General features: G+C 40.3%; 1 protein-coding gene across 2 annotated transcripts in view; it reads left to right on the top strand.

Moving 5' to 3' along the window:
- The window catches only part of TIAM2 (TIAM Rac1 associated GEF 2), a 143,979-nt gene that overhangs the window by 60,592 nt on the left and 61,606 nt on the right, over nucleotides 1–21,781 (top strand). For both annotated transcript variants that reach the window (XM_075498947.1, XM_075498946.1), the window contains exons 5-9: nucleotides 3,637–3,809; nucleotides 4,861–5,085; nucleotides 15,442–15,627; nucleotides 16,872–17,018; nucleotides 20,625–20,687. In XM_075498947.1, the coding sequence (XP_075355062.1) occupies nucleotides 3,637–3,809; nucleotides 4,861–5,085; nucleotides 15,442–15,627; nucleotides 16,872–17,018; nucleotides 20,625–20,687 (794 nt within the window). The remainder of the gene's footprint in view (nucleotides 1–3,636; nucleotides 3,810–4,860; nucleotides 5,086–15,441; nucleotides 15,628–16,871; nucleotides 17,019–20,624; nucleotides 20,688–21,781) is intronic.

Here is a 21,781-nt window from a genome sequence, read left to right as displayed (position 1 = left end):
GTGCTTCATGTTCGGTTCTTTGCTATAAAATTGGCTTATTGGTGACCTTGAACAAGTCACCTCCCTTCTTGCTACCTGAATTTCCCCAGCTATAAAAAAGGAATAATAAAATTTGTTGTAAAAAGCTTTATTGACTTCTGACATTATAAGAAGTATTAGATACAACAGTTTTTACTTTGGATGGGTGATATGGCTGCATTCATGGTGCAGAATCTCTTCAGCTTTGTTAGCTGTTTTAAATATACATTCCTCATTTCCTTGATCTCATACCTTTATTGTGCTGTGGAGACTTTTGATGCCAAATTAAACTTGCCTGTCTGGATATCAAGGCGTAGTTCTGTTTTCATAATATGCTATATCAAGATCAAGGCACTTGCTTTGGTTCTTCTTATACAGGGTTTTGAATAAATCTGTATTTAATTTGTTTTGAAGTTTAAATAGCCAAGATATTTTAAAATATGACTTAAAATAGGCACATATGCAAATGGAGAACAGCATGTTTCTTTGCACTCTGTTGAGATGTGTTTAATTATAAATATGCAGAAGGCTTATAACCATCTGGTTACCTGCCAGACTTCAAAGTATACATGTCCTGAGGCCTCTGCTCTGCTTTCAGGGCCACCAAGACCTGGGCTTGAATAGTAACACTTTAACAAGAGGAACTCTCTTTTCCATCTGTCCTGTCTAATTAGTTTATTTTAACGAGGGAAATTGCCTTCCCATTGCCCTCCCCCTTCAGTTCAAGTTTTGATTAAAATACTTGGACGATAATCAGTCCCAGTGGGTCTGTCAGAGTTTATGAAACTAGCTGCTTCCAGGGATCACTTAGCTTGACCTGAAGAAATACCTGGGGTGCCGTACACCTAAACACACACGCATGCCCTTCAAAATTTTTTATTTATGTACATACAAACTGTATAAAAATGTTTGTATTTTTAGGATAAAAAATGGATAAAAGGATAAAAAAGGATAAAAAATGACGTATCTTTAGTTACCTTTTTCATAACACGTAGGGGAAATAGGGAAGTTCAAAATAGAACTTAATTTGCACTTCCCTAAAATGCAGAAGTGGAAGTGGTTGTACAGTCCTGCTGCTGCTGCTGAATACAAGAGGGGACTTGGTTTTGTTGATTTAGTTTGCCCTGTTATGTTGAAATGATGACAGAAGTATCATGCCTGATGTACAGAGTGCAACAAACCATATCCTTCTTTTCCAATTGCAGAGATCTCCAAGTGTGTCTGTGTCATAATGAAAATCAAGTGAGGGCTGCTAAGGCGAAAGGATAGGACCAACTCTGTAGGATTTGCTCTTACCCTAAATATTCTGCCAGAGACGCTGGACAGTGATAGGAAAAGGTGCACTTAAGTAGTATAGAGGCATTTCTATTTATTGGATTCCTTCCTTTGAAAACTTTTCAGTCATCAGAAGATTTGGTCAGTAATCTCTGATATACATCTCCCTTTTTCTTGTAACTGTTGCACATTCATTGGCACTGGAGAATGTGATGAAATCCATCTGATGGATCTCACTTTTCCTACACTTTAGATTTCAGCTGTATGAGGACCAGTATATTCCACCACTTTTCACAGCAAATGTGCCCCATAAACTTTAATAGGCCCATCCTTCCCATTTACCAGATGGAAGAATCCTAAAACCCTTGATTTTGGTTCTGATTTCAGATTTGACCTTTGAGGAAAATCCCCTCAAATTTACATGACTTTGGATGATGTGTTTGGGATTTTTAATACAGCATTAAGTGTAAATGTTAGAGAAGTACTAAAATAAGGTTAACTTTTTACCTAACTGTTTTACCTAACTATTTTAAAAGCATCCACAAGGGAAACATTGCTATTTTGCAGGTTTTGCAACATCCCCTTCGTATGTACTTCCTAGGCGTATTTGTGTGTGCATAGGTACACACAGTGTGTCACACAGAGAAACACCAACAGCCTGAAAATCAGCAAGTCAACCCAAAATCTCAGTTTTGGTGGTGCCCTGTGTTGTGGTGCCTCTGTGACTTGAAGGAAAAACAACAACAAAAAATGGACAAGAGAGATAACAATGCTGTAGCCCTAGCAAACTTAATCCTTATATTGGCTGAGTTTCAAGCCCTCTACTGAATATGTATATAGAATATGTATATAGTAATATATTAATAGATTACTAGGCCCTAAGGGACCACTGTGATCATTTAGTCTGACTTGCTATGTAATGCGGCCATAGGTCTTCTCTGAATTTATTCCTGAATGAATTTGAGCATGTCTTTTGGAGAAGGCTCGCCTTGCTGCAGGATCCACCACCAGCCTCAGATTTTTCTAACTGCTTAGGTTATTCTCAGTTTTCAAAATGTATTTATAGTATCTGGTCTTAGTTCTTCCAGGTTAAACACCCAGCCGTAGTATAGTATTAATTTGTCTTCCAAATTAAAAAAAAAACAAACCCACACCAAACTCACTATTATTAAACTGCAATTTCCCAGAGGTGAAAGTGAGGTTTATTTGCTTATTTTCTTTCAATACACAACTAGCCTAAGAAATTCTTGAGAAAGACAGGATAGTTTTAAACTAGATTATTTCAGTAATGCAGTTCAGTCCGTGACCCCTTGGACAGGCAAATCGGTGCATCTCGGAGGACAGCGGATTGTGACATGGGGCAGGAATGGCAGGGGTGGAGGGGACAGGCCCTTCTTAAGCCAGCTTCACTGCCAAAGGCAACATGGCAACGTAGTTGTACTGCTGGGGACTGGGATCAAGTCTCTTCTGCTGTCCTCCAGAAGTAATTCCTCTTGTTATACTCAGGTTCATCATCATCAGGGATGAAGTTTGTTTTCTGGATGCAAGTCTTGTACCTTACATGTTATACTATCTGTGAGACTGAACATGCTCAAACTCAACCCCTTTAAACCATTTTAAATTATTCAGCTTGTGTGCATTGTCTAAGTCCACAATTTGCAGATTCAAGGAAATCCAGTTTAAATTTGAGAAGTTTATTCACTAAGCGTGTTGTCTGAAGACAAAAGTTTCTGCAAATCTTTTCAACAAATACAAAGATTTCTTAGGTGGCTGTTATGAAAGAGTTGGTTCAATTTAATAAAGAAACACAAAAGCCAACTTGACTAAGCAGGCATTAATCTTTTCTACATGCTTTAACATTTTAATAGGCTGAGTTTATTCATAGAATCACAGAATGGTTTGGGTTAGAAGGGGCCTTTTAAAGATCATCTAGTCCAACTCCCCTGCCATGGGCAGGGACATCTTTCACTAGATCAGGTTGCTCAAATGCCATCCAACCTAGCTTTGAACACTTCCATATTGAGGTACCCTGTTTTGGTTTGGTGGTTTTGGTTTTTGGTTTTGTGGGTTTTTTTTTTTTTTTTTTTCAGTCTATGAGTGTTTGTTTTGTCCCTATTAGATGTCTGTTCCAACTTTTCATTGGCGAATACATCATTAATTTTGCCTGTCTTCCAGTTTAGAGGGTCTTACTTTTTTTTTTCTCTGTTTCAAAAGAGGGGCAGAACTGATGTTCCCTGTCATTGAAGGGTAACTCAATCACAAAAGCATTAATATATGAGAACTCAAACGTGAGATCCAGAACTTACTTTCTCCTTATGCTTTTCGTCCCTCTGAACTGCAAAGGTTGTACTCTGCTGTTCTATGACACCTATGGAAGGAACTCCATGGAGCAAAGCAGTTTGCCTCGATACGCCCTCTTTGCAGAAGACAGTATAGTACAGTCTGTTCCAGAACATCCCAAGAAGGAAAACGTGTTCTGTCTCAGCAATTCTTTTGGAGATGTCTACCTATTTCAGGTAACAATATGCATACGTAATTTTGTGGTTGTTTGCATTTTAGGATGTGTTTGTGAGTATGCAGATGCATGTATATGATTGTATATACATATACATACACATCATGCTTGTGCCTTTGACTTAAAAATAGTAGTATAGTTACACTATTATACTATACTATTATAATATTGATTTAGGTGTGTGGTATGACCGGATATATGATATTACATCAGTTGGCTCAGTTAATCATGGTTCAGAAATAAAAAGAACAGATCACAAATCTGCAAGACACTTTTGGTACCTAGTGGTTACAAGCTTCTAGAAAATCAGCTTTATTATAATTTTTTTTCACATCTATTAGCGTTTCACCCTTACAGAATGATGGGCTCAGCCCTGAATCTGCTGGCCTCAAACAGAGTTTGCTTGAGCAAGATGTTCAAAAAAGAAGGCTAAAAATAATCTAAAGATCTTGGCTGCTTAACTGCACCACTGGAAATGTTAATAAAGAACGCTGTTATGTGGAACTGCCTGCATAAAAACATGTTGATTCATAGGCACACTTGTAAATATCTCCAGAGTCACTTTGTGCAGATGTATTCTCTTTACCTTGCTGTCCTCTCTCCACTAACTTGGCATATTTTAAACAAGCAAACACCTCTCCTCAGACCTTACATGTAAAATCATCTCTTGCTGTGTTAGCTGCAGAAGAGAGGAGGTTTATCTTTGAAACCTTTTGATTTTTGCCTTAATTAATTGGAGGGATGAAGGATGCAAGTCACTTCTTTCCCACAGCTTGTGGGGCTCTGTTGTGCTTGCGGAGCCCTCAGACCTTGCAGATCTAAGAAGCAGAAGCTGAAGGTTGGAGGCAGGTCATGACAGAGTGCAGGAGAAGCTCACAGTTTCTTTATTTGCACAGTTTTAAAGATAAAACCTTATTTCACTGGTTTTAAGATAAAGTGCCTAAGATCTCAGTGAACCCATCAAGCACTTCATGTCCTAGAGCTGCCAATTTTTAGAATTTTTTTTCCTCTTGTCTGTGCTCATAATGTTGCACCATTGATTTATTTCACAGGCGACAAGCCAGACGGATCTGGAAAACTGGGTTACTGCCATACATTCAGCCTGTGCTTCCCTCTTTGCGAAGAAGCTTGGGAAAGAGGACACCATTAGGCTGCTGAAAAATCAAACCAAGAGTCTCTTCCAGAAGATTGACATGGATAGCAAGATGAAAAAGATGGCAGAGTTGCAGCTCTCAGTTGTTAGTGATCCAAAAAACAGGAAGGCCATAGAGAATCAGGTACTGGAAACAATATTTTCACAGGAGCATATTTATCATTATTTCTTGCTTTGGGCTCTAACTGTCAGTGCTTTCTAGGTCTGAGAGTAATTGTCTTGGGGATAGCTGGCGCGGTAGTTGTAATTATTGCCAGGTTTCTACAGCAATCCAGAGCAGCGCGGGAGGTAGGCTCCTCAAAGCTGAGGATCAGACCAATCTGTTTTATGAGCACAAAACTATTTCTTTTCTCTTCTGGAAAAATGTAATTAATTTTCACTGGTTTATGATATACTTAGCTGTTAATAATATCTAGCTGCTACATAGCATGCCACAGAACATACAGTACGATCTGTGAATAATTTAATTTATTAGTGAATGGCAGTAGAGATTTAAGAATAGGTACTTAGCAATACTGTTCTGCACCTCCAGACAGGATGTGAAGAGTACTTTACCCAAATAAAATTGGAGGAAGGACTGAGGCAGACAAAACCATGTACTTCAGTTGAAATTTAGCCATGACTAGAAGGCCAGGATCCATTAGGCTTCTTAAAAAGCCCCGTAGGAGTCTAAATGAGAACAAGAAGTAAAGACTGGCATTTTCCATCCTAGGTGGAAAAGCACTGCCATGAGCACCACTGGCAGCCACTGGAGCATTATACCAGTATCAATTCAAAGAAAAGGGGGACACTTAGTCACTAACAGCACTTCTCGTAACATCCTCTGGTTGCGTGGTGGGAATTTTTTGTCTCGGTATAAGCCCAGGCCCATTGCTGCTTAGCTTGGGAGAGCTGACATACTACATGCAAGATCTTTGCCCATGACTGGAGCAGACAAAATGTTTGCATCCAAACTTGTGTCCAGGCTAATTTTGTTTCATTGCAGCAAGAGATGAGCTGAGTCATCAGTTGCCTCCCCCTGCAAATCTGAGTATGGCTTCTGAACGCCTGATGTGTTATTCTGATCACGTTTTCAAATTATGGTGGTAGGAATGCCTGAATCGTGGCTAAAGCAGCAGCTTAGTGCTGAGGAAAATCCACCACTAAGATTTGGTTTTAAAACAAAAACCAGAACAACCCCCCCAAAATTTAGTGTTCAGGGTGTGTATGTACCAAGCCATGCCTAAGACAAAAGGTCTGGGCAGATTGATGAGCAGCTAGAACTGTTCTTCAGTGAAAATGGTCACCTTATTGTCTGTACGGTGATGCACAGACATCAAGCCTTACTCTGCTCTCACTTCCAGCACGTGAACCAGGAATCGCTCCATAAGATACCTTATGGAAGTACATCTTGAGGTGTTGACATCTTGCCCATGTCCCCGGTTTTGCAGGCAGCAGCTGGAAAAACATGCTTTAATTAGACATGCTTAGTGTTCAGGCAAAAGCTTCACTACCCAGGGCCTCTCATGTACTAAACTTGTCTAGCAGTTTAGCCTAATAGGTCTGTGGACTGAGGTTGCTGTATCTTTTATTTTATTAGGCCATTACCAGAAGACATCTGATAATTTGAATTCATTGACAGGTATTTGAGAGCCCATCCCTACCTGCCTTTCCAGTCAGAGTAGCTATTGCTCTGTCATTACTTTAGGCTGTACATTACGGCCTCTTGAGTAGCAACTGAAGTTTATTTCCTTTGATCCAATACAGCATAATTATGTTTCATTGGTTAGTGGAACACTTTTAGTTTCATGAATTTGATGCTTATAATATTTAAAATTCTTACTCTACTGGTTTGAACTTGATGAAGGGCAGGCTGGCTGGTACTGACTTCACTGTCAAGCTCCTGTAGCACGCTTCAGTCTGAAGCTATATGAGCAGAGTTCAGTAAGTATGCAGGCTTGTGTAGGGATTTGTGGTGCAGATGTTCATGAGCCCTTTGAGTGCTCAGAAGTTCGTAATTTATTTCCAAGTCACTTTATTTCATGGTCCAGAGCCTAGTGAGGTGAATGGAGGAGGAAAAACATTAAGCATCCTTTTATTGCAGTAGGTTTTGAGACCTAGAAGAGTATACAGATTTCTAGAGATGTCTAGTGCTTGTAACATGTGGTGCACTGAGGAAAAATCCTGATGTATATTACCTTAATTTACCCCTTCCCCCATTAGGTACTGATGGTAGTTTGTCTAGAGTCAGCTGAAGAGTATTAATGATGCTCTCTTAATATCTGCTAATGAGATGTTCTGTCCTTGAACAACTGCCCTTGTTTTCCAGCTCAGTCCCTGGAAGAAGTTGGCTGTGTTCTGCTAGAACTGAAATCCATCACTAGGGCTGCAGAAGATTTATTCCTGTTAATCTTCTGTCTGTGAATGTCTCAAAACATTGAATGCGGGCAAACCAGTGAGACAAAGAGTGAGATGGATCATGTGCAAACATCCACTAGTTAGCAAACAATAAATTTATAATGATCATTTTCTCCAGTCTTGATCCCTTTGATCTCTATAAAATCTCTCCTTACAACTGCTGAAGGTTTATTGGCAAAGTCACTTCAGAGAAAAGTCAATAGATAACTGGGTTTCCTAATCTTTTGATTTAATGTCTCAGAGATGGGCTTTTGCAAAGGAAAAAAAAATCTTGATGTAATTAGTAACCAAGAATTCTTAATATACTTAGTAAGCTAACAATTTTGAAAAAAACATTATTCCTGAGGGAGAAGTTTGCATGTATGTAGCTCAGTTGTTTAGTAACTGCGGTTGTTTAGTTGTCTTTTGCCCACTTTGAGTAACAAGAGGAATATAAATTCTGGGTTTGATTTTGTGTAAATTTGGTGGTGTTTTCAATCATGTGGCAGTTATGATTCCTCCATGCTGAAGTATATTGTATTGCCAATACTGTCGTTTATAAGCATGCCCTACATCCTGTGCTGGAAAACTTCACTGGTGATATATTTTGGGAAGTCAACGGAAGTAGTGTGATTGACTTCAGAGGGACCATGGTGGTTTTTTATGTAGAAGGCACAGTCTTAATTTCTTTCCACTAGGGAATTATCTTGGAAACTGTGATTTCTAAATCCTTTCTCCTTTTCCTTCCTCTTCCTCAGAAAAGCAACCACCCAACCTCAGCTTTCTATTTTCTTTCCCATCTGTATTGATTTAAAACCAATACTTCTCTGCTGAAGACTTAGTAATTCACAGGGCTTTACAAGCAAGCAAAACCTTTTCTTGTTTCACAGTTACCATCACCAGAAAGGCAGTTGCAGTAAGGAAACCTGGACTTATAAAATTGCTATAGGTATTTTAATGTACATACATGTTTCTTTTTGGTGTCCAGCAAATGGACTGGAGAAGCTCATCTGATACTGTATTTTAAATATGGTGGATTTGCAGGCTAGCAATTGATAAAGCTAGTGCTAAACAGAAGAAATGCAAACAAAAAAATGAGAAGGAAATATTGGTTTTCTAGAGAAATGATTGTTTTAGATACTTGATGCTATCGAACTGGTTGAGAAATGTGTTCAGCCTTGCAACCTAAATCAGGGATTCTCTCTATCTGGGTTTACTGGCCCAATAATATAATAATAGACTTAGTAACTGTTTAAGAGAAAATGGCAGCCCTTCACAAAGCTATTGGTATTGTGGGGCAGTTTAGAAGAGATCAGTGAAGCATCTGCAAGAGCGGTGTACCCAGAGCAACCAGTCCCAGTAGGCCACTGGTGACATGGCTGGAAATCCCAGCTCTGCACATACTACCTACAGCCACGTGTGTTTATATTACTGTATGCAATAAATATGTTGTGGGTGGTGGTATTCCCCCAGGGTGTAACTTCTCCCCTAAACCAAAGAGAATTAGGATGAAAGGTAGCAAGTTTGAAAATCCCCTGGCGCCGAGACGAATTTCAAAGCCCGTGGAGTCACAGTCTTTAAAAAAATGTTAGTTTTCCTAGCTGTTTAACCTGCTAGAGAAATCACAGTGTTTGCTGTGAATATGGAGCCCTAACTGCTACTGAAGTTAGTGAAAGGGATTATTAGCATTTATTCAGAGCTCTTTTAACAGAATATTGCACATTAAGTCAAAAGCGAGGCTGTCTGTGCCTGTAGAACTGGTTTTAATGTGTTGGAAAATATACCTCACAGTGAGGACACTGCAGCTCTGGGTGTACTTCTTTATGTACTTGGTACATAAATCTATTGTGTTGTCTCGTTTTAGAACAATAATATGAATAATAGTTTCTTGAAAGCATTCTGGGCTTTTCTCTTCAAATTTTAATATATTGGTATAATCGTGTTTTCCAAGCTATTCAGAGGTTTCTCATGTGATTCATATTTTCTGTGCACATGATACTTAACTTACTTATCAGCTGGGTTGTGAACGTAGGTATTTACTTGCAGGCACTGAAATGATGAGGCATTAATGAGAAGAACAGGCACATGCTTGGAGGTGATTTTTATGGAAGTTTTCATGTGTGTCCTCCAACTAAAAGTAGTTTATCTGTTGCCATAAAAATCAAAATAAGGGGATCAGTAAGGTGGTGTCCTGTTTACTCTGGGTAGTCATTAAATCCATTATTACCTTTCTTCCCTTCCCTGCAGTGGTCTTTGGTTTTTACACAGAGTGTAACTTCATTACTTTTTGTGTTTAAAATGTACCTGACACTTTCTTTTTTCTCTGACATTTATAACAATGTGACTGGAGTAGTTTGGGGTATCTTATTCTTCAGGCTCCCCAAAGCCCACATTTCATGTCTTCATTTTCTTTAAACCGTCTGATGAAATATTGTCTGACATTCTGATGAAAACTCCAATAACAACACTCAAAGAGAACCTTTTCAGGGAACTTTGCTAGCACTTGCCAGTTTTGCTGTATACAAATTCAGTGTGAATCACAGTATACAGTTACTTTTCTTTCTTCCATATCCTCCTAAACTAGAAAACAATATCTAAACTTGTTTTAACAGATCTTCAGTTTGGGTGGTCTTTGAACTGGCTAGAGCAGAGCTCCGCTTTCTGAGAGATTCAGTACTATTTCTTTTCGGGTGTCACTCTTCAGTGTAGGATGGTCCCTGTCTACATCATTAGCAAAATCCTGCTCTGTTGGTAGTAGCTGGTCACTGAGGAATGAAGTGAGTAGGCAGCCAGGAAAGTTAAGGAAGGTCATCTCCATTCTCCTCACCACTATAATTACTGGTTTGTAGATGGGTGAATTTCCATCTTTGTTTCACAGAGACTGAGTGTAAAATAATGAATAAACTGTTACTGAATGTGGAGTTGCATAGCATTATCTCATACGACGAAGCTCGTGGGGGAGCCTGTGGAGGAAGGGCTGGTCTTCTGGTTTTTGGGGAGGGGCAGCTGGATAATAAGATTCAGTGGCTTTCTTAATTACATCCCTAGCTATAGACATACATGTGGTACCGCCAATTTCAATCAGATTATTGACAAGAATGTAAATTAGGTACATGTGGGTGCACTTTTGTGCTACCAGTGGTATTGGGAATAAGATTTCCTCTGTCTGTTTTGGTTAGAAATTATGAAAACTCTGTCCTTCCAAAACAAGCAGAAAGATGGCATTTATTGTAAAAAAAGCTGTTGTCATGTTATTCCAGGAAGTTTTCTTAACCGTTTTTAAGTCACTAGGCAGAATGAAGAATAAAGGGTATCGCTAATTGCACATCGTCGTTGTTGTACTCTATTATGTTCCCTTTTTTATTTCTTTGAGCTAAAAGTTACCACAGTATCTCTGTAGTGTCCTTTAAAGTAATGCAATTTCTGGGAGAGTGATGTTTTTTCTTCTTCAAATTCTCTTTAGGAAGTAATGACAATAAAAATCTTTTCCTTGTCCCCAGAAACCAAGTGACTCATTTATCCAGATGGGTACAATATGCATTGTGTCTGAGAACCAGGGACTGGAATGCAAAGAGTTTGGTGTTGTTTGTAATGTGGTTGAAAAGCTGTTCATACAAAACAGCAGCAGAAGTTTCTTTTAAACCCATAGAGTTCCCTACATCAGCTTGCAGAGACACTTTCCATCTGGGAAGAAGATGTTGCATAGGGGAAAATTTCTGAATTTTTTACTGCTATAGATAGTGAATTGTGTCAGCGAGGAGCTCATGTTTCTATAAGGTATAAGAACTGTTAGCAAATCCAATCAGTTTTAGAGGCTTAAGCTCTGAGAGAAGGCCCTCCTCCCTGTGCAGCTTTTCCTTTGTGCTACCTTAACTAAGTGCAAAGTGGAAAACGTATTTTATTATCAGTTGAGCTGTCCAGGAAGTTTCTTCCATCCTTCCTCAAGGTCCCTGAAGTATTGCTACTTCGAGTTGATATGGTGTCGTTTCTGGCACTGCTTTCCACCATTTGCATACTGGTTTGGGGTTTATTACACTGAGCTCTTCTGACTTTGTACAGAACAGGTATTTGAAAATGAGACAGTCCTTCCCCAGCCCCCAAAAAGACACTGTTTGCACCATACTATAAGAAGAGCGAGGAGCCAGGGACCATCCCTGAACAACACTACTGGCACTGCTTTCGCTGGGACTGTCGGGGCCCTCCCTTTTACAGTCTGCAAACCCTAGGCATGTTCTTGTGGAGGTGGGGGTGCCACTAGAAATGTCACCTGCAGAGAGGACTGTATAGCACGTAGGAACTGTGGATCCGCATGTCACCTGCTGGAAAACACTGGTCTGTATTGTCTGGTCTGAACGTATTTACCTCTTGCCTTTCCCAGGCTCCCACTTTAGAGTTTACCTACAGAAAACCTAAACGGAGTTATAGAATTGACAGAGACCTGCTTTCAAGAATCTTCCTTTAGCTCATATGTTTGTGTAATTTAAAACATAATTAATTTACAACTGTTTCCTAGTGTCTGAATAGATTTTTCACTAACCTGGAGGAGAATTGGCTATTTATGTTCTGAAAATTATCATTACTGCTAAAGTACTGCCAAAAGTACCATGCTGATGTTCCTTTGTATGTTAACTCTTAAAAGCTCATTCCTGAACTAGGTCTCTGATGCAAAAGCTCGTCCGCTCACTTAGCATTCCCCACGTAATTACTGTCTTGTCCCTGCACCAGGCTTCCTTGCATGAGTTCTCCTGGTGGCCCAGGCTAAATAATTCATGGCCCTAATTCTTAAGGCTTCCCACGTTTTACTCCTTTCTATCTCTCTGCCACAGCCTCCTTTTTCTCTCTACCTTACAGAGATCCTATTAGGCTGAACGCATTTATTTGGGTGGCCCCTCCTTGCCTTTCTCCCAGGTGCTCTTATGCGACCAATAAATCCAGAAATCCTTGCCTAACATTTGGCTCTACTGAGAATGACATCCTCCCTTTCCTCTAGGAAAAGCCTTTAATGCTTTTCCTAGAAATTCACATGGAAGTTTTGAAACAGTGACTCAGAGAGGATGGTTTTTGGATGCCTTGGGTGCTGTAGCCGGCGGTGCAGGCAAGCGCAACAACAGCTGAGCAGGTCATGCAAGGAGCGTTTCACGTGTGTGTGCTTGTTTTGGCGTGCCTCACGTCGGGCCATATCTCTTATCTCTTTGCAGACTCGCTTTGTGCTGCTGTTGGCCTTTGTCACCCATTCCCACTCTCACGGCTGTCTGGTGCATCCACTTTTTCTCCTTTGCTTTCGAGCAGATTTCAAAAGGGCCGTTTTGTCTGTGCGTGATGAAGTTAATCCTTGAGCCGTCTTTCGGGCAGTCCTCCCACGTGGGGCAGAGATTTGCCTCGCACAACAGCAGAATACGGATTGCAGCAGCTAGTCTGCAGGCTGTAAATTAACTTCATGGACCAGGTCATACTGCGCTTTGAAGTTGTTGCTTTTTCATTTGTGTGCTTCCCCATTTAGTCTTCAAGAATATAAATCTTTAGGAAGAATTATCATAGTTTAAAAGGCTTAGACAAATAGCAGCTGGTATTGGTTCGTGGTCTCCAATTGGTTCCAGACATCCCTGGTTTTGATAAGACTACAAGACAATTCCAGAAATTCCCTGCCTACAGCTTTTGCTAATGCCATTAAATGTAACATCGTGATTACGGATGCTTTTGGAGCTGATTAGCTAGCATCCTGCGTGACTGATAAACACCGTAATTTAATTATTTCTTCAGAATGTCCTCATGTTGTACCCCACTCCCCCTTCTTAGATTGTCTTTATTTTAAAATACATCTAGTAGAAACGTTTAATGGGGATTTTGAAGAAGGCCTCAGAAACACAAGGATGCCTGTGTTCATCTCGTGTGCAATGGGGACAGGATAGTCCACTCCAGCAGTGCCCAGAACAAGCCTTGCTCTGTTCCCGAGCTATTCAGAGTTGGCTTGGCTCTGTACCCATGGAGGTGTCATCCCAAAGGGAAAGACTTTACCTGAGCTTGTAGCTTTTGGCTTTGTGAAAAGCTGACATCCATGTTTTCATTCTGGTTGAGTGTCGACACAGAGAAAGAGCTCATCACAAACCCTCCTATTGGAGTTGTCCCATGCGTAAAGTCCTGGCAAGCAGAAAAATGCTCTGTGAGGAGTATCTGAGAGCACAAAGAATGAAAAGTAAAGGGCAATGATCAAACAAACCCAAGAAAAAAAAATGGTTATTCTTTCTGGGGCACAAAAGATGCATGTTTTGAATGTCTGTGGTGAGAGATTAGATGAGGCATCTTCGTTATGTGTATATCTCTCACCTTTTCTCTGGACTTTTGTGAATTGCTCTCATGATGAGCTTTTGTAAATTCTATCTTTTGCTTTTAATAGTCATTCCTTGAAAGACTTTTAAGTGTACTGTAAATTATAATTTTGCATTTGCAGATGTACAAGATGGTATATTGTCTTCCCTTTGTTCACCTTCCCTGCCAAATAAGATTACCTCTTACTCCCAAAAGTATAACCATAACTGATGCCACAGTTTGTGAGCACATGTCTAAGAAGCCAGAATAGGTAACGTCTCAGTTATAGTACAAGCCTCAGCACCATTTTGTTAACAGGGCCTTTTTCACCCTTTCATTGCTCACTTCTTCATTGTTGAAAGTAAGAGGCAAGATTCTTGTTTAGTTCTTGTGATATTTGGCAGCATTATAAGGAAACTGAACTGATTTTGCTTCTAGATGAGCCTGCGGGTCATAGTTCACCTGAGATTTTTATTATATTTATCAGCTTGTTTCTGAGTCACAAGGGTGCTTGTCCCAACCTTGGCTAATCTCAATGTAAGGTGATAATGCCCTGTATGTACAAGGACAGGCAGGGCGTGCCGGTGAAAGGTATGAAGTCAATGCATGTTAGACACAATGTGATGAACTTTCTCCAGAGCCCTAAACCACCTGTTGAACAACCAACATGCAGTGATTGGAGCTGACGCTGAAAGATAAGCATTGTCAGGGGATTTTAACGATCTTCAGTACATGAACTTCAGTGTACGTTAACATAATGGACATGCCTTTTCTGCTTTCCCATGTGTGAATGTGCCTACTCTATTAAACACAGCTGCCTTTTTATTTGTACTATTTATCGGTGTTAATGTATATTGTAGACTGTGGGGCAGATTTTTAGCTGCAACTACCAATCTGTAAGTTGGGGAAATGAAAAGCAAAATTTGACTTTTGTGCCGTGCATAAGAAAACGTGTTTGTGTGTGAGTGTGTATCTACACAGATGCTTAAAATCTGTCATCTGAGTCTTGATTCAGAACTTTGTCTAGTAAATACTTGAATCTCTTCACTTTCCTAATTTTACATTGAAACTGGATTAAGATGTCTGTCACATCTGCATGTACCTGTGTTAGATACGTTTAAAAATGACATGGAGGGTATATATACGTTCTTGCTTTTGGTCCAGTGATTTGTATTGGGCATATATAGCTCATTTTTGCAGTTTGCCTGAGCGTAAGCATGTCTTAACCTGTTAGTCAGACAAAGAACCACACATGCTTGTGTTGCCAATATTGTCTCCTGTTTACAGATAGAGAGGCCCTATGTCGATAGTAAAGAATGAGCAGGACCTATCAGTGTAGCTACTTCACTTTGCGTAGTGCATTAGTGTAGCTATGCAGCTTTGCTTTCAGCCAGCCAGCTATACAATCTAAGGTCATAAAAATGAAGGAAACAAAACTTAATTTCCAGAAAAGAGAGAGAGAAGGGGGCGGGGGGCGGGGGCGAGGGAAAGCCTTTGTGAACCACAGGGTTGTGTTTTTATGTAACTGCTTTTGTGGCTATCAAACTACCCGAAGTTCATGGTATGTTCATCTTGTCAGTATGCATTTAAGACCACCAGCTTTGTTTTATTTCAAGCCATCTTTTGGGTTGATGTAACACAATATGACTGAATGTGTTTTGGCAGGGAATAACTAATCTAATCCATATACCACCAGATGAAAGTAATTTACTATGGGTTTGTGGAAGAGCTCGAATTTTCAGGGCAGCCCACAAAGACGTTTTTCGCCTTTTAATTGTCCCTTTTTATATCTAAACAGATCCAGCAATGGGAACAGAACCTGGAAAAATTTAACATGGACCTTTTCCGAATGCGATGTTACCTAGCCAGTTTGCAAGGTGGGGAGCTCCCAAACCCAAAGAGCCTTTTAGCTGCTGCCAGTCGTCCTTCAAAATTGGCACTGGGGCGGCTCGGCATTTTCTCCGTCTCATCCTTCCATGCACTGGTAAGTCTGAATCTACTTTTCATGGGTGCATTACACAAAGCCATCATTAATATTGCACTTAGATGTGGAATTGTGCTGGGATAATACATGGCTGCACCCACAGACATTGGCTCAGACAGCCCTGTTCCCTTCTCACCCTTTCTGCTTTTCCTTGACTGCAACAACAAAAAAATTTTCTTCCACAGACATGGACTTTGAAACCATGAGGATATGGCCATGACTCTTTTTTTGGCCCCTGAGGACTCCAGAATTGGGTACTTCTGACCTATATCTAAAAAAGAAACAAACCAAAATATTCTTCAGATGTACATGAGTCATTGTGTTGCAATTTTGTCACAGCGATTTCACCTCCACTGAGTTCAGAGTTTAAAGTGTATAGGAGCTAAGTCACTTAGGGTGAAAAGAGCCTACCACTGAAATTTCCAAAAGTGATTCAGGTCCCTCTGGGCTGAGGTGATCTTTTTTGGAGGTCCCAGATGGCTCTATTTTTCAGAAACAGTTTGATACCTTCCTGAAGAGGAAGTATTTTTAGAATAGGCTAAAACTAGAGCGAATCCGAAATTTGAAGTCACTTTTTAAGAACTGTGGCCTGTGTTTGCAAAGAAGAATGAGGGAGGTCCTCAGCTGCTGTAAGCTGTTGTCACCCTGTCGGCTTTAAGTGGAGTATGGCAGTAGCAGGTTTGCCCCTGCTCTTTAACCTTGGCAGAGCTGTGAGGCAGATCTTGGCAGAGAGGGGTGGACCACATCGGCTGCATGAGAAGTCAGTCTGAATAGTAGTTCTGAAAGTCCCGTCAGGGAATGTGTTTCTCTCTGCCACTGTTTTTATCTGTGTGGTTTATGTCGTTGCTTGTTAATAACTCAATGCCATAGCACGTTTATCTCCTATGTTTGGCAATTTTGAGATACTTTCTTCCTCTAGCAATTTCATATCTCAATGATAGGTTATCATTCTTCTTTGGAGTCTTTTCATTAACTTCTTTTGTTGTACACAGCAATATTTTCTCAGTTCCTCCCTTCCTATGACCTTCTAATTTTGCCTCATGACAAAAAAATCACACTATTGCACCACTGGAATACCAAAACGAGCATCACCACTGAAAGCTTAAAACACTGTCCTTGCACCTTGGCATATTACATTGAGGTGGACTGAAGTAACTCTCATTTGATGCCTCAAGTTGAAATAACTGTCGATATGTTGTTCTTACGAAAGTGATATAGGAAGGCCTGTCTCTGTGTTTAAATAGATCTGCTCCAGGGATGAAGCTGCTCTCAGGAAACGTACCCTATCTCTGTCACAAAGAGTCCGAAATAAGAAGGGTTTATTTTCTTCGCTAAAAGGACTGGACACATTGGCAAGAAAAGGAAAAGAAAAGCGACCTTCCATAACTCAGGTAGATCTTATTTGCTGGGGATAGCATAGAAGGGCTTGTTGCTGGGGCTCATCCTGCGAGGTGCTGTTGGTGCACAGGGTAGGAGACATCTGTCCATCAAATTTGCATTTGCAGTTTCAGTAGACATGGCAGACTTGCAACGGGACTGTCACTTGTGAAGAGTATATATCTAATTTTGGGTTTCTCTGTGATAAACAGGATTGGTGAATGAGGCGTTTTGACCCAGTGGGTTAGTTTATTATCAGCAGCACGAGACCATCAGGTTTGAATTTGTAACAAAACTTGCCTTCTGGCACATTGCAAACTGTTTGGAAGTAGGATTTCTTTGGAGATAACCTGTATGCACAGTCCTTAACACAGTGTTGTGCTGGCTTATGACGGGGACTCTGAAGTACTATTGCAATTTAATGTAGAGTAACACAGGTGAGTCTTCAAGAGAAAAAGAGGGGAGACTGCTGCAAAGACAGCCATCTGGCACGGCCTCTCAAAGCAACGCGCCCTGCTTGGAAGTACATTTTAGCCAAGAGGAGAAGACTGCTGTCACGCAGGAGGGCAGCTGTAGGTGCAGACGGCTGACTAATAAAGCCGTGCCAGTTTACACCAGTGGAAGGCTTGGCGCAGGTTTGATGTGCTGGGGCCAGCCGGCCCCGGGGAGAGGGGCTGTGCTTGTGCGTGCCCCCGCTGAAAGGCTGCGTTACTGCTAGTGAAGCGACAGCATCTCGCAGCGTCATTTTCTCTTTGTGAAACTAATGGCCCATGCACGCGTTTAGTGTAAACCCCACACTTCAGGAGTCTCTATTTTCACAATAAAAACACAATTAAATGCAAAACAAAAGTTCGCTGCCTTCTCCCTGACAAAAAGGTAAACAACAGCAGAGACATTTCCTTGACGGTGAGGCAGGAGGCATAGAGGTGAACCCACACTCGGAATATTACTGTCTTCACTAGCCTTTGCCATGTCTGCTCTTTCTCCTGCAGAGCAGTATTTTGTGCACTGTTCATTAGGTGACTTTGCTCCTGCTGTTCCCTGGCCCTTGTATTTTGATTTTATTAGTCAAAAATCTACGATCAGCACTTGGAAATTGGCTGTTCTTGCATGTCTGGTAATCTGCTTGTGGAATATTTAAACAAGCCTATCTGTACGCATACTGCAATAGTCCCAGAGCTGATGCAACAGATTTAATGTTGCAAAATAACACGTCAGGATTTTCTGGTCTAGTGGTTTGTATTTTTAACAGGTAAATATTTATCTATGTGTTACACTGGGATTAAGCTTCTTCAGGTGACTGTTACGCATTTTAGCATATCGATCAAGATGCGTTTACATGGTGAAATTGGGTAAGAATAAAACTCAAGTCTGTCTTATGAAAGAGGGAGCTGAAGGAGAAATTTCTCCAGGTCATCCTTTTTACACAATTTCCCCTGTGTTCCCCAGCAGGTGAGGCTGGTCTGCAAGTCCTGCACCTCTATTTCTTTATGAATAAGAGCCCCGAGGGAAGGGATGTTATGCCCCTTAGCTCCGTTCCCAGTGGAGCTGATGCCTCACACTGTCTTAACCGGGTAATATGTCCTCCCGTATGCTTTATAGCCCGTGAAGGGGATTCTGCAGAGCTCAGGGACAGGGCATCTTATTTTCGTGGCAAGGAGCGGAGGCTCCTGCTGCCCTCCCAGCGCTTTTCTGAGTGCGGAGGAGGTGCCCCCGGCACGTCCTCGCCCTCCTTGTCCCAAACCTCGCAACCAGCTGGCCCAAAAAGATGTTCATTTTTCATCCATGAGCTGAGATTCTGGATTTTTTTTTTTTTTAATTTTTATTAAACATCCTACAATAAAATTAAGGAAATGTAAATGCAGAGTGTTGCATACGAGTAACACCGGGCTATGACTCATACCCATAAAAGTGAGGAATTTTTAAGGGCATGGCTTGAAAACTGACCCACGAACCTAGAAGGTGCCTGAAAAGGGAGCCACATCCTTGCTCAGACTTGTGTGTATGCACGTAATTGTATATCAAAATCAGAATAGGCCTGAGGCTGCCTTTCTTGTCATTTCTTTCAGCCCACTGGAAAACTGGGTTAAGCAGAGAAGTGGAGCTTGCTTCTCTGCTCATTGTGTTGTGATGTCGATGTCAAACAATAGGTTAAAAATGTCTTGCTTTCTTGGATTTAATTAAAGTTCATTTGACTGGAGCTGGTATGTTTTTATCTGCCGTACCGTAGCTTCAAAATTAGACGGTATATTCTTGAACATAGCTGTGTCAGAGAAGTTTTTAATTTTATTTTAAGTTTAATTTTATGGTATTAATAAAAAAAAGTTTCAGAGTTTCTATGCTGGGAGGCTTTTGTAAACATTAACGAAGTGTCTCAGTCTTTTACAAATCAGTTAATAAAACTGCACTGTAGCAGATGGGGGATGTCTAGGCTCACATTATCCTCAGTTTCTTAAACGCTTATCTGCTTTCTTGTGTCTAAATGATGAACTGTTTTGAGAAATCATAAACAATAAAATACTTCAATTACATCTGTGGGTGAGACAAGGAAGAGGAAGTTCAGAAGTGGTGCCCTTTATTTGCATTGGCACAAACTGGATTTTATATGAAATTTTAAGACAAAGTTTGTTGTTGTCTTGGATTGTCCGAAAGGCTTTTGCTAGTACAAAAAAAAAAAAAGAAAGAAAAGTAAAACCTAAACAAAAAAAGCTCAGATGTAAGTTTGATATTGTCCTGATTTGTTGACTGCAGGAGGAATAAAAAAAAAATGCCATTTAGATTTGCACTTTGGGAGGGTAATGTTATTACCTGCAAATCTCAACATCATGTATAAACTGTATAGATCTATCTGTATGTTTATACGACCCTTATCACCAAAATATCTGATTGTATCCATAGCCATTTATTGCATTTTTAAAAATTTCATTAATAAGCATAACACCTTTGTGAGATACTAGTAGTTAAGCATCAAAACAGATGGGGAACGTAAGTCTCAGTTTCTGCTTTCATCACTTCCAAAGCAGACACAGTAGTCAGCTATTTTCAGTACTTAATAGTGTGGGTTTTGGGTCAAGTATGCCTTTAAAGCTAAGCTAAAAGTTTCCATCGATCGTGTCAAGCTAGCTGCTCGGTTAGAAGAGATGAAAAACTATAGGGTAAGAAGTTTTAGAAAACAGCAACAATGATTTCAAATAGTTCCTTTAAATCATTATGAGATTTGTAGCTATACCTAATAGTATCCTGAAGGGTGAAGCTATAACTTCGAGCGTAGCGCATGATTTGAAGGTAAATGACTTTAATCTTATTGCTAAACAGTAGATAGGAAAAAACAAGGACATGGATGCTTTTATAGATGTTTGAATGTGAAGTGTGCATGTAGCCTGAAAGAGAAAACTTGCTTAAATTTTCTTTATAGAGGGAGATTTGTATTTCTTTAATACTTCTTCTAGTCAGAATAAAGTGATAAAAAGTCCAAAAAGATCCCTGGGGTTTAGCAGGTTGATATATATTTATTAATTTAGTTTTCATTTTTATTTTTTCAAAGAATTTACCTAACACAGGTAAGAAATAAAGGGGTTTATTTGCATAACCTATCTATTTATCTGTAATATTTTTAATAGATTTTTGATTCAGCTGGAGGACATGGATTTGCTGGTGTCCAGAATTCAGCCAACTCTGCTGAGGTAAGATATGCCCGTCCTCATTCTGCACCACCTTGTTTTTAAATTCCTGAATATATTTCACTAAGTGTATGATGAGTCTGGTTCAGAAACCCCACAGAGGTTCATAAAATGCAGTAGTTAGATGGCAGGATTATAATTCTGCTAATGAAACCGCTTTAACGTAAGTTTCTGAACATGCCTGGTAGCCTTTCTAAAAAAAATAATAATTAAAAAAAAAAAAAATCCCTAGACGCTTCTTCACAACACTAATCCTTACAGTGTATACGCTGTCTGAGAGAGATTTGGAACCGAGCTTGTTTGCAAGCATCCTTCACAGTATGGCAAAACCCAAGGTGTATTTTTCCCCTTGGCCTACTTCAACAGAACCTGTGTGGTTTTGAGTATAAAGGCAAATAAAGTCTAATTAAAGTTTGTGGGGTGTACCGGCAGAGAAGTGCGAGTTAATATATAGCTGGAGATTGCCCAAGTAAAAGAAGAGGAAGCGGCATCCCCTCAACTGCGATACTCAGTAAACAGCTGTGGCTGATTTTCTCCGGTGCCCAGGAGGAGGAGAGCTGCTGCTCTCCCCTGCCTGGCACGAGTCATGGTCCCTCTCGGCCCCTGCAGCCTCCCTGGGGATAACGTCCCCGTCCCCAGTCTAGAAGCAAAGCAGGACGCTCCAAAATCCGTAATCACATACATGTAGGACCACTGAGTGTGGTCTATGTACTGCGGGGCTAACACAGACAGAATCCTTCTCCCTCGATGGGCTTGTGCAAGCTCCAAACAAAAAATTCAAATTAAGTCTTAGACACAGTGTTTCTGGATGTTGTTTTCTGTATGGTATAGCTGGATTTCTTTAATGGGAACATATGCCAGACTCAGAGGTATTTGTCTTCCAGTCTACCCCCTGTCCCTTTTCCTCCTTGTTCCCTGAACCAGATATTCCCCCGATGCAGTTTAAAACTTGAAAGAAGACTTTAAAAAATCGTACTACAGTACTGTTCCCTTTCAGCTGAGTTTGTGTACCAGGTATTAGACAAAAAGTCAAAATCTGCATTTAAAATCAAATATTGCTCTTGAAAATGATTAATTATAATGAAGAGCTGTAACGA

This window comes from Mycteria americana, chromosome 3, assembly GCF_035582795.1.
Source record: "Mycteria americana isolate JAX WOST 10 ecotype Jacksonville Zoo and Gardens chromosome 3, USCA_MyAme_1.0, whole genome shotgun sequence".
Classification (NCBI taxonomy): domain Eukaryota; kingdom Metazoa; phylum Chordata; class Aves; order Ciconiiformes; family Ciconiidae; genus Mycteria; species Mycteria americana.
Note: the sequence above shows the minus strand (reverse complement) of the source record. Positions and strands in the feature narration are given on the sequence as shown.